Below are 15998 nucleotides of genomic sequence, written 5' to 3' on the forward strand. Positions count from 1 at the left end.
CAGTGGAGCGGACGAGTACGGTGCTGAGGGGGTGGGACGGGAGAGGGGGAGGAGGAGAGGGAAAGGGGGGGAGAAGAGGGTTTAGCCTCAGGGAGGTGAAGGGGGGGTAGAGGGAGAAGAGGGAAAAGGGAGCTCAGTCTGGGAAGGCCTCTTGGAGGAGGCGAGTTTTAAGTAGGGATTTGAAGAGGGGAAGAGAATTAGATTCTTAGATAAGTAAGCAGACGGTGTTTTACCATGGGCACCCAGAATGTATATTTGGCGTGGCATAAGTATCTGGGCAGTGGTCTAGTAAAACGAATTAATCTCCCGCGATACGTTCTGGTGGAGCTTTTGATTGGCTCCCCCGTGTTGTCTGCTAGGAGCGGCGGCCTGGCCTAGTGGAAAGAGCAAGTCCCTGGAACCTGAGGGGACCTGGGTTTGCATCCCAGCTCCGCCAGTTGCTGGCTCTGTCGTCTTGGGCGAGTCGCTTAACTTCTCTGGGCCTCAGTTTCCCCATCTGTAAAGATGACGATTAGCTCTTTGTTTTCCTCCCCGCTGGACTCGGAGCCCCTCTGTGAGACAGAGACTGTGTCTGACCTGAAGGTCTCGTGTCTGCCCCGGCGTTTAGTCCGGAAGCAGCGTGGCCCAGTGGGTAGAGCACAGGCCTGGGAGTCAGTCAGGTCATGGGATCTAATCCCAGCTCTGCCACTTGCCAGCTGTGTGACTTTGGGCAAGTCACTTAACTTCTCTGTGCCTCAGTTCCCTCATCTGTAAAATGGGGATTGATTGTGAGCCCCACGTGGGACGACCTGATCACCTTGTATCCCCCAGCGCTTAGAACAGTGCTCTGCATATGGTAAGCGCTTAACAAATACCAAGATTATAATTATCTCGGCTCCGCCGCCTGTCTGCTGTGTGACGTTGGGCCGGTCGCTCTACTTATCTGCGCCTCAGTTACCTCATCTGTAAAATGGGGATAGAGACCGGGAGCCCCATGTGGAACGGGGACTGCGTCCCACCCAGTTTGCTTGTATTCCCACCCCCCAACAACGCTTAGTGCAGTGCCTGGCACATAGTGAGTGCTTAACAGGTACCACGGTTATTCATCATTCCATCTCTTCACCGACGCCACTCAGTTGCTCGCCCTCTCTAACCTCAACTCCTCCCTCCGCGATCCTGGAGGCTGAGGCCCGCCTTCCTCGTTGCGTGAAGGAAAGGGAGGACGGAGGCAGAGCGTCCCCGGAGAGCGAGTCGTGGGGGTCTGGCTCAGTTCCCACCGCGACTTAAGCGCCGTTCCGCTTCACTCCCGGGCCCCGATCCGAGGAAGGGCGGAATTTATTTACTTGCCTCGTTCTCTGCATTTCTTTATTGTAAGTTCATTCGGATCACTATTTACGGTTTAGGTAGGGTTTTCACAGAACACTATTTACAGTTTATTCAGATCGTGTCCAAAGGATCTCTCTTGTCTCTTTCTTTCCCCCCCTCTAGATAAAATAATCGTGGGCAGTTATATGGGTTACCTCAGAGTCTTTTCCCCCCATCCTGTGAAAACGGGAGAAGGAGCACAAGCTGAAGATTTGCTCTTAGAAGTATATTTACAAGACCCGATCCTGCAAGTGGAAGTGGGGAAATTTGTTTCGTAAGTACCGGCCTTGCTCTCGTTGTACTCTTTGGGATACTTAATATATTAAATGGGATGTTTGCTTCATCTAAGCCCTTAAGTACATAACTGTAATTTATTTATGTTGTTTTCTGTTTCTCCCTCAAAACTACAAGCTCGTTGTGGGCAGGGAAGGTGTCTGTTGTATTGTCATAGTGTACTTTCCCAAGCGTTTAGTGCCGTGCAGTGCACACAGTAAGTGCTCAATAAATACGATCGACTGACTGATCTAAAGACAGACTACGTGTTTTTTGGGCAAAACGTCTTGCATCAGACTTTTTTTCCAGGGTAAATAGTGCTCAAGTTTTCATTTTCCTTTCTTAAGAAGTGTTTTCACGCGAGCGGTTGTGAATATCAGTCAGTCGGTGGTATTTATTGAGCGCTTACTGAGTGCAGAGCACTGTACTGTGCTACACGCTTGGGAGTTTCCAGAAGAGTTGATTCCCTGCCCACAACAATCTAGAGGGGGAGAACATGTGAGTATGTGAAATTGCATACAAGTATTTCAGCAGTATCGTCTGGCATCATATACTCTTAGATTTGATTCCAAAAATGTATTCTTAGACTACATTACTAGCCAGGAATTCTTACTGATTTCTTCAAGTAGTTTGGTACTCAGCCTTTGTCCCTCAAATGGGTGAAGCACAATTCAGTTGCCTAGATTTATTTCGACCTATTTTAAAAGCGGGTGGAAAAGGCTCTGGGACTTTGCCGTTTAAATACCTTGTCATGAGGCTGTTTAGACCTTCCCTCTTCATGCGTGGCTCGGTGGAAAGAGCACAGGCCGGGAAGTCAGAGGACGGGGCTTCTGATCCCGGCTCCACCGCTTGTGTGACCTCGGGCAGGCCGCTTAACTTCTCTGTGCCTCAGTGACCTCATCTGTAAAATGGGGATTAAGACTGTGAGCCCCCCCCGCGGGACAACCGGATTACCTCGTATCTCCTCCAGTGCTTAGAACGGTGCTCGGCACATAGTAAGGGCTTAACAAATACCATAATAATAATAATAATTATCTAGAAAGGTAAATTTCACTGCCCTGTGGTCATTATTGCAGTGCGACACTGTCGCATTCCTCCTGCTCCAGGTACTGTCTGGGCTTCAGAATGAAATCCGTTTTATTAGCCTTTCTCATGAATTCAGGACTAGATGTACCAGCAAAGTCATTTAGTGCAATTTGAAACGTAATTTACCTGCGAGTCTCATTCCGAGGAGTCGTTCGGCCAGTCTGTTTGCAGATAATTGGATCCTCGATGAAGCCCACCATTTTTCAGTTGTCTCCCAATTTTGGCTCACTTGCCTCTTCCTTTTGAGAAAGACTATAGCGAGGTGCCAATATAGTACCTTTTTTTATACTTCATTCGGTTATATTTATTAAGTGCTCACTATGTGCAGAGCACTATACGAGCATGTGGGAGAGTACAATACAACCATAAATAGGGACGTTCCCTGCCCACAGTGACCTTACAGTCTCAAGTGGGGGAGACAGACATTAATATAAATAAAAATAAATTTAAATTTTTGCCTGATGTGATTCTGTGGAATTCCTCTTGTCTGGTAAGATTTTTTTTTTATGTCATTCTTATCTGTTGTTACTCACATTCAATTCCGTACTCCCTCCTGTCCGCCCAATCCTGCCTCTACTATCTTTTCTATAGTGTGTGTAAACTGTGAGATTCTCTCCAGCCCTTTCCCCCTTCCAGCGGTCCTTTATTCTTGGGCAATCTTAAAGATTATATTAATTCAGCGGCTGGTTCTTCCCCTCCCAGTTTTGAAGTAGAAAACAACATTACCCAGTTTAAAAATTCCAGTGTCATCAAGCTGGGAGCATTTTGTTGCAGAAATAGCCCATCCCTCTTAGGAAAAATTTCACCCCTCTCAAAAAGTTGCTAATGCATCCATATCCGTTCGTCGAAACTCTTCAGCCCGTGCCCGCTTCTCAAACGGTGGGACCCTCACCGTTTCAAAGAATGCCGCTATGGAGAGTCTGGACGTCTTGAAAGCGACCTGTTTCCCCCCTGGATTTATGATGAAAACTAGCTTTGGCTGGTGTACGATCGCGCGTTTAAGAATTCTTTAGAAGCAGCATAACGTACATCGCGTTAGTGTCTTTCTCAATTGCCGTAGAGATCTGTGACCCGTGTAATCTTGGGCAAGTCACTCAACCTCTCTGTGCCTCAGTTCCCTCATCTGCAGAACGGTCATTCAGTACCCGTTCTCTCTCCTACTTAGACTCAGAGCCCCATCCGGCACCGGGTTATCTTGTATTTATCCCAGCATATAATATAGCAATGTCACCATAGTAAGTGCTTAACAAATACCAAGATGGTTATTATCAATAGTAATAGTAATGACAATCATTATTATTATTAGTGATAATTACTGATAATAATATTGATTGTGGTATTTGTTAAGCACTTATTACGTGCCAGGCAGTGTACTCAACGCTTGGGTGGATACAAGCAAATCAGATTGGCCACAGTCCCTGTCCCACGTGAGGCTCACGGTCTTAATCCCCATTTTACTGATGAGGTAACCGAGGCACAGAGAAGTTAAGTGACACAGGAGACACATGGCCGAGCCAGGATTAGAACCCGGGACCTTCTGACTCCCAGGTCCGTGCCATACGATTATTATTTGGATGCTCTGTGTTGATGGTGACTATTTATAATGTACAGGAGGCGCACAGTTGCACGGGTGAAAACTGAGATAGGTTTTCACTCTTTTTAGTTGTCTGAATTTGAAAATTATTGAAATCTATCTTGAATGTCATCACTAAAGTTTAAATGGAATTCATATTTCTCTACTTTCCTTTCAGTGGCACAGAGCTGCTTCATCTGGCTGTGCTTCATCCTAGAAAATTGTGCGTGTACTCCGTCTCAGGTAAAAAAACAAAAACAAAATTAACCTCGTCAAGGTACTCGGTCTGCCTGTTATATTTTCAGTCTATGGAAGACGTTTTTCCGGGTTTTAGACGCCGGTCATAACCTATCAGTTGATAATAACCGTGGTATATGTTGGGTGCTTACTATCTGCCAATCTCTTGCCAAGTGCTGTGGTAGAAAAAAGAGTTTCTATCTGATGTGGAAGCGGATGGGCAACTCAAACCATTTGGTTCATTTTCTCACATTCCTTCTCTTTCTCTCCATCCCCACCTTGATCCTCGGGGATTTCAATATCCACACAGATGTTCCCGACGACTCTTCTGCTGCCCGTTTTCTATCACTCCTCAACTCCACCGACCACCTGCTTCGCTCCAGCTCACCCTCTCACCAACCTGGTCACACATTTGAGCTCATCATCTCTAGACACTGTACAATCTCTTCTCTCACCGACTCTGAAATCCCTTTGGGTGCCCACAACCTCCTCATCTGCCTTCTCTCCCACACCCCACCTCCCTGCAAATTTGTCCTGTTCTGCCCCGGAGACCTCTGATCTTTTAACCCCATCAAATTTTCTCAAGTCATCGTGCCCCGTGTAGCCTCCATACCCAAACTACTTTCCCTTGATGACCAAATTGACGTTCTCAGCAACTCAACTATTGAACTCAACTCTTTCACTCCCCTTTCCCTTCTTGGGTCTCGTACCACTGACCCAGAGCCCTGGGTCGCCTCCACACTCTGCCTCCTTCGCTCCTGTGCGTGAGGTGCAGAGCCCTGCTGGCGGAAATCCAGCTATCGAGCCGACTTCGTCCACGTCAAGTCCGTTCTTGCTTGCTTTAACTGTGCCCTCTCCTCTGCCTGGCAAGATTATTTCTCTATCCTTATTGACGCCCGTGCCCATTGCCCTTGCCAGTTGTTCCAGATGTTTAATTCCCTCCTCAACCCCATTTCCCCCCAACTTCCTCTCTCCCTTGTCTCGACTGAACTGGTTACGCACTTAACTATCAGGCGTCATCTCCCTAAAATCTCTTCTGCTCCTCCCCAGTCCCTCCCTCCTCCTGCCCCTTCTTCAACTCTCCTTTCTTTCCCAGAAGTACCTCTAGAGGAGACCTCCTCTCTCCAAATCACCCCCTCCACCTGCAAATCCGACCCCATCCCTTCACACCTTTATCAAAACAGTTGCCTCCTTTCTTCTCCCCTCACTGACTACCATCTTCAAATATTCGCTCTCCAGTGGGTTCTTCCCCACTGCTTTCAGACGTGCTCACGTCTCCCCTATCCTAAAAAATCCCTCCTTTGATCCCACGGCTCCCTGCAGTTATCTCCCCACTCCGCTCCTACCATTCCTTTCCAAACTCCTCGAGCGAGTTGTCTTCACCTGCTGACCCGAGTTCCTCTCCTCCAATTTTCTCCTTGACTCCCTCCAATCTGGTTTACATCCTCTTCACTCTACAGAAACTGCCCTCTCAAAGGTCACAGATGATCTCCTTCTTGCCAAATGCAAATGGCCTCTACTCCATCCTAATCCTTTTCAACCTCTCGGCTGCCTTTGACACTGTCAACCACCACCTTCTCCTGGAAACATTATCAGACCTTGCCTTCCGTGACGCTGTCATCTCCTGGCCCTCGTCCTATCTCTCCGGCCGTTCATTCTCAAACTCTCTCGTGGCTCCCCTAACTATGCGAGTCCCTCAAGGTTCAGTTCTGGGTCCCATTTTATTCTCCGTCTCCCTTGGAGAACTCAGTCGCTCACGTGGTTTCAACGACCACCTCTGCGTGGACGATTTCCAAATCCACCTCTCCAGCCCTGATCTCTCTCCCCGTCTGCAGTCTCGCATTTCCTCCTGCCTTCTAGACGTCGCTACTTGGGTGTCCTCCTGTCACCTCAAACGTAACATTTCTAAAACAGAACTCCTCATCTTCTCCCCAAACCCCGTCCTTTCCCTGACTTTCTCATCACTGTAGACGGCACCACCGTCGTTCTCGTCTCACGAGCCTTTAACCGTGGCGTTTCCTCGACTCCTCTCTCTCTCTCATTCGATCTATCACTAAATCCTCTCGGTTCAACGTTCGCAACGTGGCTAAAATCCGCCCTTTCCTCTCCGTTCAAGCTGCTTCCAAGTTAAACCAAGGACTTATTCTCTCCTGCCTTCATTACTCTATCAGCCTCCTTCCTGACTTCCCTGCCTCCTGTCTTTCCCCATTCCAGCCTGTACTTCACCCTGCTGCTCAGATCATTTTTCTACAGAAATGTTCAGTCCGGGTTTCCACATTCCTCAGGAACCTCCGGCGGTTGCCCAGTCACCCCCACGTCAAACAGAAACTCCTCACCATCGACTTCAAAGCACTCAATCGCCTTGCCCCCTCCTACCTCACACCGCCACTCTCCTACTGTAACCCAGCCTGCACGCTCCGCTCCTCTCATGCCTGCCTATTCCCTGCACCTCGATCTCGTCTCTCTTGCCGACGCTCTCTCGTTCTCGTCCCGCCTCTGGCCTGAAACACCCTCCCTCTTCGGATCCGACAGTTACCGTTCCCACTGGCAAAGCCTTATTGAAGGCACATCTCCTCCCAGAGGCCTTCCCCGACCGAGCCCTCGTTTCCTCTTTTCCAACTCCCTGATCCGTCCTGATTTGCTCCCTTTCCTTCTCCCAGCCCCACAGCAATTATGTACATATCTGTAATTTATTAATATTCATTTCTGTCTCCCCCTGTAGACTGTAAGCTTGATGTGGGCAAGGAATGTGTCTGCTATGTTGTTATACTGTACTTTCCCAAGTGCTTAATACCGTGCTCTGCACACAGTAGGTGCTCAATAAATCCGATAGACTGAACTTGAGTGGGGAAACGTGGACTGAACAATTTTGTAGAAAAATGATCTGAGCAGCAGAGTGAAGTATGGATTGAAGTGGGGAGGAAAGGAGGCAAGGAGATCAGCAAGGAGGCTGATGCAATAATCAAGGCGGAATAGGATAAGTGCTTGGATTAATGTGGTAACAATTTGGATGGAGAGGAAAGGGGGGACGTTTAGGGATGCTGTGAAGGCTGAAAGGACAGGATTTGGTGAATTGAATACGTGCATTTAAAGAGAGAGATTAATCTGAGGATAATGCCAAGGTGACTTTTGAGACAGGGAGGAGGGTGATGGTGAAAGGTGCGTTCGGGTGGTTTTATGAGGAGTTCTGTTCTGGTCATGTTAAATTTGAGGTGTCGGTGGGATATCCAAGTAGGGATGTCTCAAAGGCAGGAGGAAATAACAAGACTGCTTAGAAGGAGAGAGGGATTTGGGAATCATCTGCATAGAGATGGTAGTCGAAGCCATGGAGCCAATGAGTTCTCCAGGGTGGTGAGTGTAGATGAAGAATAAAAGGGGACCCAGAACGGAGCCGTGAAGGACTTTGCCAGAGATGGCTTTGGGAGTCAAAGCTAATATTTCCGGAGTCACGTTCTTGCATTCTCCCTCAGAATTAGGATTGCGTCTCCTTCCTGTCCCTGTAACCTAACCTATGGAACGTAAGTAATGTCATTTTAAGGGCACACGGGAAAAACTTTTTTATAGAAATCGTCAGGTCCTGTGCATTTTCCCCTTGCCCCTACTCTGATCGCATCCGATTCTTGGTGTTCTCTAAGCCCGCGTAATTATGGGCACCTCTTCCCAGCCTTGGAGTAGGGTGGCAGGCGCTCTGGCGGAGGGAGACGGGATTTTTAAACATAAAAAGACGGGAATTAGAAGCATCTAATGCCACACTGCTTCAGGGCAGGGGGTAAACAAGCTGAAAAGCAGACAAATGGCCACCCTACCATCACAGGGACTATGACAGGATGTATGTCTTTTCCCTCAACCGTCATTCTGCTCCATCACCCGACTTGGCTGCTGTCTTGGGAAAATCCAAGACAAACCGCTCCAAGCGATAAGGCCCTAGAAGTACAGGAAGCTGAGGTGACAGTCCCAGAGAGATAAAAACTTCCCTCCTTGGTTGCCTTCAGCAGATAAGGAGCATTAGAGGAGGTACAATTAGAGTATTAACAGACCGTAAATAGGATTTGATAAGGGCCTGATAAAGATGAAGTTGGTTTAAGTTGCTTTTTTTTTTAATGGCATTTGTTAGGCGCTTACTATGTGCCAAGGCATTGTTCTAAGGGCTGAGCTAGATACACGCTAATCAGGTTGGACACAGTCCCTGTCCCACATGGGGCTCACAGGTCTTTTGCAGATGAGGTCACTGAGGCCCAGAGAAGTGAAGCGACTTCTCCAAGGTCACGCAGCTGACGAGTGGTGGAGCTGGGATTAGAACCCTGCTCCTTCTGGCTCCCAGGCCCGTACCCTACCCATTAGGCCACAGTGCTTCTCTACTGGAGTTCAGCTGACAGGTAAACATGGCAACTATAATCATCGGTTGCACATTACCTTTATGATTGGAAAGAATGCTGCCTCTGATTATGACTTCAAGAAAAATGGGAGTTCAGGGATATTGTTCACCAACTGAGTCTTATTTTTGCCCAAGGCAGACGTAGCCACTGACTTAAAGGAGACGCTGAGGTCAGTGCATTGAACCAAATGAAATTCATTCTTCTCATTCTTCTTTCTAAGTTTGTCATTATCCTTTCCAAAATGTACCTAATTCTGCTTTCTTGGTACATCAATCTGGGAGATACTCTTCTCCCCAAACCGAAAAGGAAGGCATAGTCCGCTAAAAGAAAAGAAAACAAAATTGTATTAGCGTGTTTTTGATAGCCAGTTACAGGACTGATTTTAGGGATTAGGTAGAGATAAATGTATCTTTGGGAAGCATATTTATGTAACTTAATTACCTTTAGCAATATGTCACCAAAGCGTATGTCAAAACAAAATTCTTAAAATCAAAATCCTGGAAGACTCCGGAATGCAAGTCTGGTCAAAAAAGCTAGTCATTGTCAAAAAGTGGTGGCCGGCACAGATAAAATTTAATTTTTACTGGGTTTAGTTTTGTATACGTCTTTTGGATGATTAGGTGATTTTCTCTCAAGATGATTCCTTTTAATTGCTTGAATTTCAGCGACACCCCATCAGAATGAGGTCACGGTTTGAGTCTTTCAGTGTGTAGCTGGAAGTTTTTCCTGTTTTTCGTAAATTAATTGGACACTCAAACCGGGGCGCGCATCCTCTGTTCACCTAGATCACGTAGATAAGTGATGCATCAGAGAGCTCACAAAAAAATGGTAACTTGTGGAGTTTATGTCAGAGTGAGATCTGTCTCCCGTAGATCTTTTTGTTATTCATTCATTCAATCGTATTTATTGAGCGCTTACTGCGTGCAGAGCACTGTTCTCATCGCTTGGGAAAGTACAATGCAACAATAAGCAGTGACATTTCGTGCCCACAACGAGCTTGTCTGGTGCCTGAAAGGGATGGTTTGGAGCATCGACGGGTTCTCTCTGATCTGAAGTAGCTAACCCTCCTTCTATAAGCGAAATACAACAGAGCACTGCATAATAATAATAATACTAACGACAGTAGTTGTCAAGCGCTTACCAAGTGCCACGCACTGTACCAAGCGCTGGGGTGGATACCAGCAAATCGGGTTGGACCCAGTCCCCCTCCCACGTGGGGCTCACAGTCTCACATCCCCATATTCCAGATGAGGTCGCTGAGGCCCAGAGAAGTGACTTGCCCAAAGTCACACCGCAGACAGGTGGCGGAGCCGGGATTAGAACGCGTGACCTTCTGACTCCCAGGCCCACTATCCACTGCTTCCTGCCACTTCTCACACCATGCTGCGTGGTTGTCCAGGATTCCTTTTTTAATGAGTTTTCAGTTTCTCAGTGAGGAGTGACAGCTGGGGAGAATATGGCAGAACCTGGACTTCGGCCTTGGCAGGGTGTGTCTTCTTCGTAGCTGGGTTTGTTTTGACCCACGTGAAGGGCCGGCTTGTGAAGTCGCTCTCTGGCAGCTGGGATTTAACTCAGCTCCCTCGATCTGATCGGCTTTGGAAACGATGGTCAGAGAGGGAAACATTTTGTTCCTTGCAGGTGTATTTTTCCCCTCTAAATAGGTCGTTAACATAACGGTTCCTGATATCTCCTATCTAGTTTGAGAGAAAGAGGAATAATCCTGGGAGGTAAATAGATAAACCGTATATTTACTGTGTTTCGATCTCAGGTAAGGAATGCTAACTCTGGTGACGATTTCTGTTTTACAGACTGGCCATAATCTATCAGCAAATAGTAACTGATATCTGTTAAGTGCTTAGAGTGTTTTACTTTGACTGTGAGCCCTAGGAGAGACCGGTGCTGTGTCCAACCTGATTATCTTGTATGCAGCCCAGCGGTCAGTACGGTACGTGGTCACAGAAAGCGCTAAACAAACACCCTAACGTTAATATCCAACGTTCTAGATGCCCGAGCCCATTTTTATGGTTGTTTTCTTTTTTTATCTGATTTGAGAACAGGACATTAATTAATCCAACTCTATAGTATTAGAATTATTTACCCGAACAAATATGAAACCTTAATAAGGCACAGCGCTTCTCAGAGGCCTTTGACGAAAAAGAACGGGAAAGCTTCTCGTTCACTACGGAACGGAACTGTAATAGTGACGTGCCTGTGCTGGGCAGCGGCGGCGGGGGAGGGAGCCGAGGACGGAGACTCAAGTTTGTTGCGTGGAAGAAGGCGACGGTAGACCACTTCCGTACTTTTACCGAGAAAACTCGAGGGATACGTTACCACAAAAATTGCAGATGGAAGCGGGGGCGATCTGGGAGAGTTGTGCCCATGGAGTCGCTATGGGCCGGAAATAATTTGAGAGCGTGAGACAAGAGAAGTTACCCTCGGGCCTGGCTATTTGCAGAGCCATCTTAGAATTCCTTAGGAATGGACCACCGCCTCCCCCAAGTGTCCCGTCTCGGTCTCTCCTTTCCATAGAGGGAGGTAACTTCATCCTGGCCAGAGCTTTGAAAGGTGGAAGTTCCCCTCTCCCTCCCGTTCCAACCCCACCGACCTCCCGTGGGAGTTTGAAAAACTCCTGGCTGACCGTGGAGCCGAGTGGGAGAGAAGCAGAGCCCCTTTCCGTAACCTCAGAGCGTGGCGGAGAGGGGGAAAGATGCCCTGGCCTAAGCCAGAGCCCAGAGGGCAAGAGGGTGAGAAGAGGCAAGAAGAGGAGCAGGGATGGATAAAGAAGGGGGAGAAGATCTCAGATCATTCATTGGTTGTCGTATTTATTGAGCGCTTCTGTGTGCGGAGCACTGTAGTAAGCTTTTCGGAGAGTACAATACAACAATAAACACATTCCCTGCCCACGGCGAGCTTATAGTCTAGAGGAGAGGCAGGCAGTCATATAAATAAATAAATTACAGATACATACACGAGTGCTGCGGGGCTGGGGCTGGGGAGAGAGCAAAGGGAGCAAGTCAGGGTGACGCAGAGGGGAGTAGGAGAAGAAGAAAACGGGGGCTTAGTAAGGGAAGGTCTCCTGGAGGAGATAAGGATAAGGAGTCGAATGGGGGAAGAGTAATTTTCTGTCGGATTTGAGGAGAGAGGGCGTTCCAGGCCAGAGGCAGGGGGTGGGCCAGGGCTCGGCGGCGAGATAGACAAGATAATAACAATAGTAATAATAATGTTGGTATTTGTTTAGCGCTTACTATGTGCCGAGCACTGTTCTAAGCGCTGGGGTAGACACAAGGGAATCAGGTTGTCCCACGTGGGGCTCACGGTCTTAATCTCCATTTTCCAGATGAGGTAACTGAGGCACAGAGAAGCGAAGCGACATGCCCACAGTCACACAGCTGACAAGTGGCGGAGCTGGGATTCGAACTCATGACCTCTGAGTCCAAAGCCCGTGCTCTTTCCACTGAGCCACGCTGCTTCTCACTGAGCCACGCTGCTTGAGGCCCAGTGAGAAGGTTAGCATTAGAGGAGTGAAGTGTGCGGCCTGGGTCGTGGTAGGAGAGTAGCGAGGCGAGGGAGGAATGGGTAGAGTGATTCGGTGCTTTTAGGCCGATGGTGAGGAGCTTTTGTTTGACGTAGAGGTGGATAATATTAATAATAATGTTGGTATTTGTTAAGCGCTTACTATGTGCAGAGCACCGTTCTGAGCAGTGGATGGGCAACCACTGGACTCTTTTGAGGAGTCGAGTGACGAGTCCTGAACGTTTCTGTAGAAAAATGATCTGGGCAGCAGAGTGAAGTGTGGACAGGAGTGGGGAGAGACAGGAGGCTGGGGGGTCAGCAAGGAGGATCACGCAGTATCGGATAGGATGCGGGATTGTATGGATAGAACGCCGGTCTGCGAGTCAGAAGGTCATGGGTTCTAATCCCGGCTCCGCCGCTTGCCTGCTGTGTGGCCTTGAGCAAGCCACCGCACTTCTCTGTTACCTCATCTGTAAAATGGGGATGAAGACGGTGAGCCCTGTGAGGGACAGGGACTCTGTCCAACTCATTCGCTTATATCCATCCCAGCGCTTAGTACAGAGCCTCGCTTGTAGTAAGCCCATAACAAATACCATAATAATAATAATAGTTATTAGCGAGGTAGCGGTTTGGATGGAGAGGAAAGGGCGGATTTAATGATGTTGCGAAGGTGAGACTGACAGGATTTAGCGATGGACTGAATATGAGGGTTAGATGAGAGAGAGGAGTCGGAGGTAATGCCAGAGTTGGCGGCTTGTGAGACATCTATCCAAATAGCTCTCGGCCGGGTGTTTCTTATATTAACTAGAACACTGGATCATCACCTCTCCCCAGTCCTCACCAGATTGGGCCGGCCAGATCATTTTTCTAAAATGTCGATTGGCACGTCTTCTCACTCCTCAAAAACCTTTAAGCACGTTCCATATTTAAACCTATCCTTTGACTTTCAGGCTCTCGGTCAACTCGCTCCCTCTTACTTTTCCATTTGCCTTTTCTCATGACACCCCAGCTGGCACTCTTCCTCCTTTCTCATCTCTTCCGCCTGCGGCCACAACCTCACACCCAACTTCCCGCCTGGACCTCCCTCCCTCCCTTCAAATCTGCCAAATTACAGCCCTTCCCATTTTCAGAGTCCTTCTGAAATGCCACCGATTTAGCCAGTTAATCTCTCTTCTCACGGTGAGAGGAACCCTGCCAGTCGGGGAGCCAACATCCTGATTGTATTTCTGGCTCACTTCAGTCTTGTTTTGGTTGCCCACCTTGCCCGTAAGGCTCACGGTCCAAGTCCCCCTTTCGCTCTCCTGGAACTGCGCCTGGAGGTCTGTGGTTCACTCAAACCTCCATTGAATTCATCCTTGGTCTAAATCCAGAGGCTTCGATTGGAGCCTCCTCAGTCGGGATGCGTTCAGACTGACGCTTTGGAAATGGTCTCGCGCCTTTTATTTTCCAAAGTACAAATGGTGTTCTAACATTGTAATTCTGCTCCATCTTTCTAAATCTTCCTGCGCTTATAAACATAGATCCCGTTGTTCTTTAATGACGAAAGTTTTATCTGACCGCCTGCTGGGATATAGACCTCGCTGTGCGTGGAGATGGGTGTTTTGGGCCCTGCCAAGAGACTAATAATGATAATTATGGTATTTATTAAGCGCTTACTATGTGCCAGACACTGTACTAAGCGCTGGGGTGTGTACGGGCAAAGTGGGTTGGACACACCCCCTGTCCCACGTAGGGCTCACAGTCTCGAGCCCCATTTTACAGATGAGGTAACTGAGGACAGAGAAGTTAAAGAGTCTTATCCAAGGTCACAGAGCGACAAGTGGCGGAGGTGGGTTTAGAACCCACGACCTTCTGACTCCCGCGCTCTATCCCTCACGCCATGCTGCAGAGACTGGAGACGCAGTGAGCAGAAGTGGTGGAGTATGGGAAGTCACGGTGAAGTCCCGGGTTTTCATTATAGGGACGGTATAAGATCTGACACTTCGTGCCAAGCCCTGTACTACGTTTTGGAAAAAGCGTGTTTGGATTAGAGTTAGACGTGGCTCCTGGCCTTCGGGAGAAGCTCATGATCTAAGAACATTGGCCACGGACACATGAGGACAGATGAAACAGTGAAAATGAGAAAAATAACAAGAATATATAGCCTGGAAGCCATAGACCATTGTTTATTCACTCAATCGTATTTATGGAGCGCTTACTGTGTGCAGAGCCCCATACTAAGCTCTTGGGAGAGTACGAAATAATAATAAGTAGACATATTCCCTGCCCACAGTGGGCTTACAGTCTAGAGCGGGAGGCAGACATTGAAGTTTAAAGCGTGCTTACAGGCTGGCAGGGCGGTTCAGAGTTAAAAGTCAGCGTCGCCCTGATTTGCTCCCTTTGTTCTTCCCCCTTCCCGGACCTACAGCGCTTAGGTACATATCTGTCATTTATTTATATGTATTAATGTCTATCCCTCCCACTCTAGACTGTAAACTCGTTGTGGGCAGGGAATGTGTCCATTTATTGTTGTATTGCACTCTCCCGAGCGCTTGGTCCAGTGCTCGGCACGCTCAATAAGTACCATTGAACGAATGAAAAATGTTTCAACGTGCGGACAGCGGGCTTCCCGTCCGGCCTCCCCCTGCCGCCGTGGAGAGAGGTGGAGGAGCCCCTCGTCAACAGGGGATGGAAACTTCCGGGATTCTTCCAAGCTCGTCTTTGTCCGGAGGCTCCGGCGAGGGCCTGACAGGGCCCGGTGTGGCGGGGGATGGCAGCTCCGGGGCTACTCCCGGACGGTCTGGCTTGGTGCCGCGGCTCCCCCCTCGCCCCGCCACGGCGCCGAGAGCCAGATGGGCTCTGCCACGGAGGGGAATGCCGACTCCAGTCTGTTGATTCGGAGAAGATCCCGACCACTCCGGTACGGATTCATCCGGCTTAGCAGCGGCGGCTGAGGTGAAAAGGGAGAGCGGGGGGAAGAAGAAGAAGGAGAACCTTAACCGTAGACTGTAAACTCGTTGCGGAAAGGGAACGCGTCTGCTATTTTATACCCTCCCAAACGCTTAGTACAGCGCTCTGCACGTAGTAAGTGCTCAGTGATTGATGATGACGAACCCAAGAAAGACTGCAACTTCCGGGGCCTCGGTGAGAGGAGCTACCAGTCTCTCAATCAATCCGTCAATCCGCGGTATTTATTGAGCACTTACTGTGTGCGCGGCACTAAACTAAGCACTTGGAGTACAGTGCAACTGAATCGGCGGGCTCGTTCCCCGTCCACAACGAGCTCACAGCCCCTTTTCACCTCAGCCCCCGATGCTGGGCAGCCGAATCTGTGGGGTTTTCGTTGTACCGGAGCGGTCGGGACCTTCTCCGAACCAACGGACGAGAGTCGGCCTTAGACTCGTGCGACTGTAGCATCCGGTCCCTGGAATTGAGTGAGGACAACTTTCCAATGCCGCGAGGTATTGTAACCTCCAGGAGGGCAGGGAAGGTTTGTTTTAATCGCCCCTGTGAGAAGCAGCAAGGCATAGTGGGTAGAGCACAGGCCTGGGAGTCGGGTCATGGGTTCTAATCCTGGCTCCACCACTTGTCTGCTGTGTGACCTTGGGCTAATCACT

The 15998-nt window shown here is 48.7% G+C and overlaps 1 protein-coding gene across 7 annotated transcripts in view; it reads left to right on the forward strand.

The window, feature by feature from the left end:
* Nucleotides 1–15998, forward strand: part of BBS9 (Bardet-Biedl syndrome 9) — a 483236-nt gene that overhangs the window by 10929 nt on the left and 456309 nt on the right. For all 7 annotated transcript variants that reach the window (XR_005661271.1, XM_039915128.1, XM_039915127.1 and 4 more), the window contains 2 exons: nucleotides 1468–1618; nucleotides 4455–4519. Coding sequence is in view for 6 of the 7 variants with exons in the window: in XM_039915128.1 (XP_039771062.1) it covers nucleotides 1468–1618; nucleotides 4455–4519 (216 nt within the window). In the remaining variant the exon portion in view is untranslated. The remainder of the gene's footprint in view (nucleotides 1–1467; nucleotides 1619–4454; nucleotides 4520–15998) is intronic.

This window comes from Ornithorhynchus anatinus, chromosome 21 (assembly GCF_004115215.2).
Source record: "Ornithorhynchus anatinus isolate Pmale09 chromosome 21, mOrnAna1.pri.v4, whole genome shotgun sequence".
Classification (NCBI taxonomy): Eukaryota; Metazoa; Chordata; class Mammalia; order Monotremata; family Ornithorhynchidae; genus Ornithorhynchus; species Ornithorhynchus anatinus.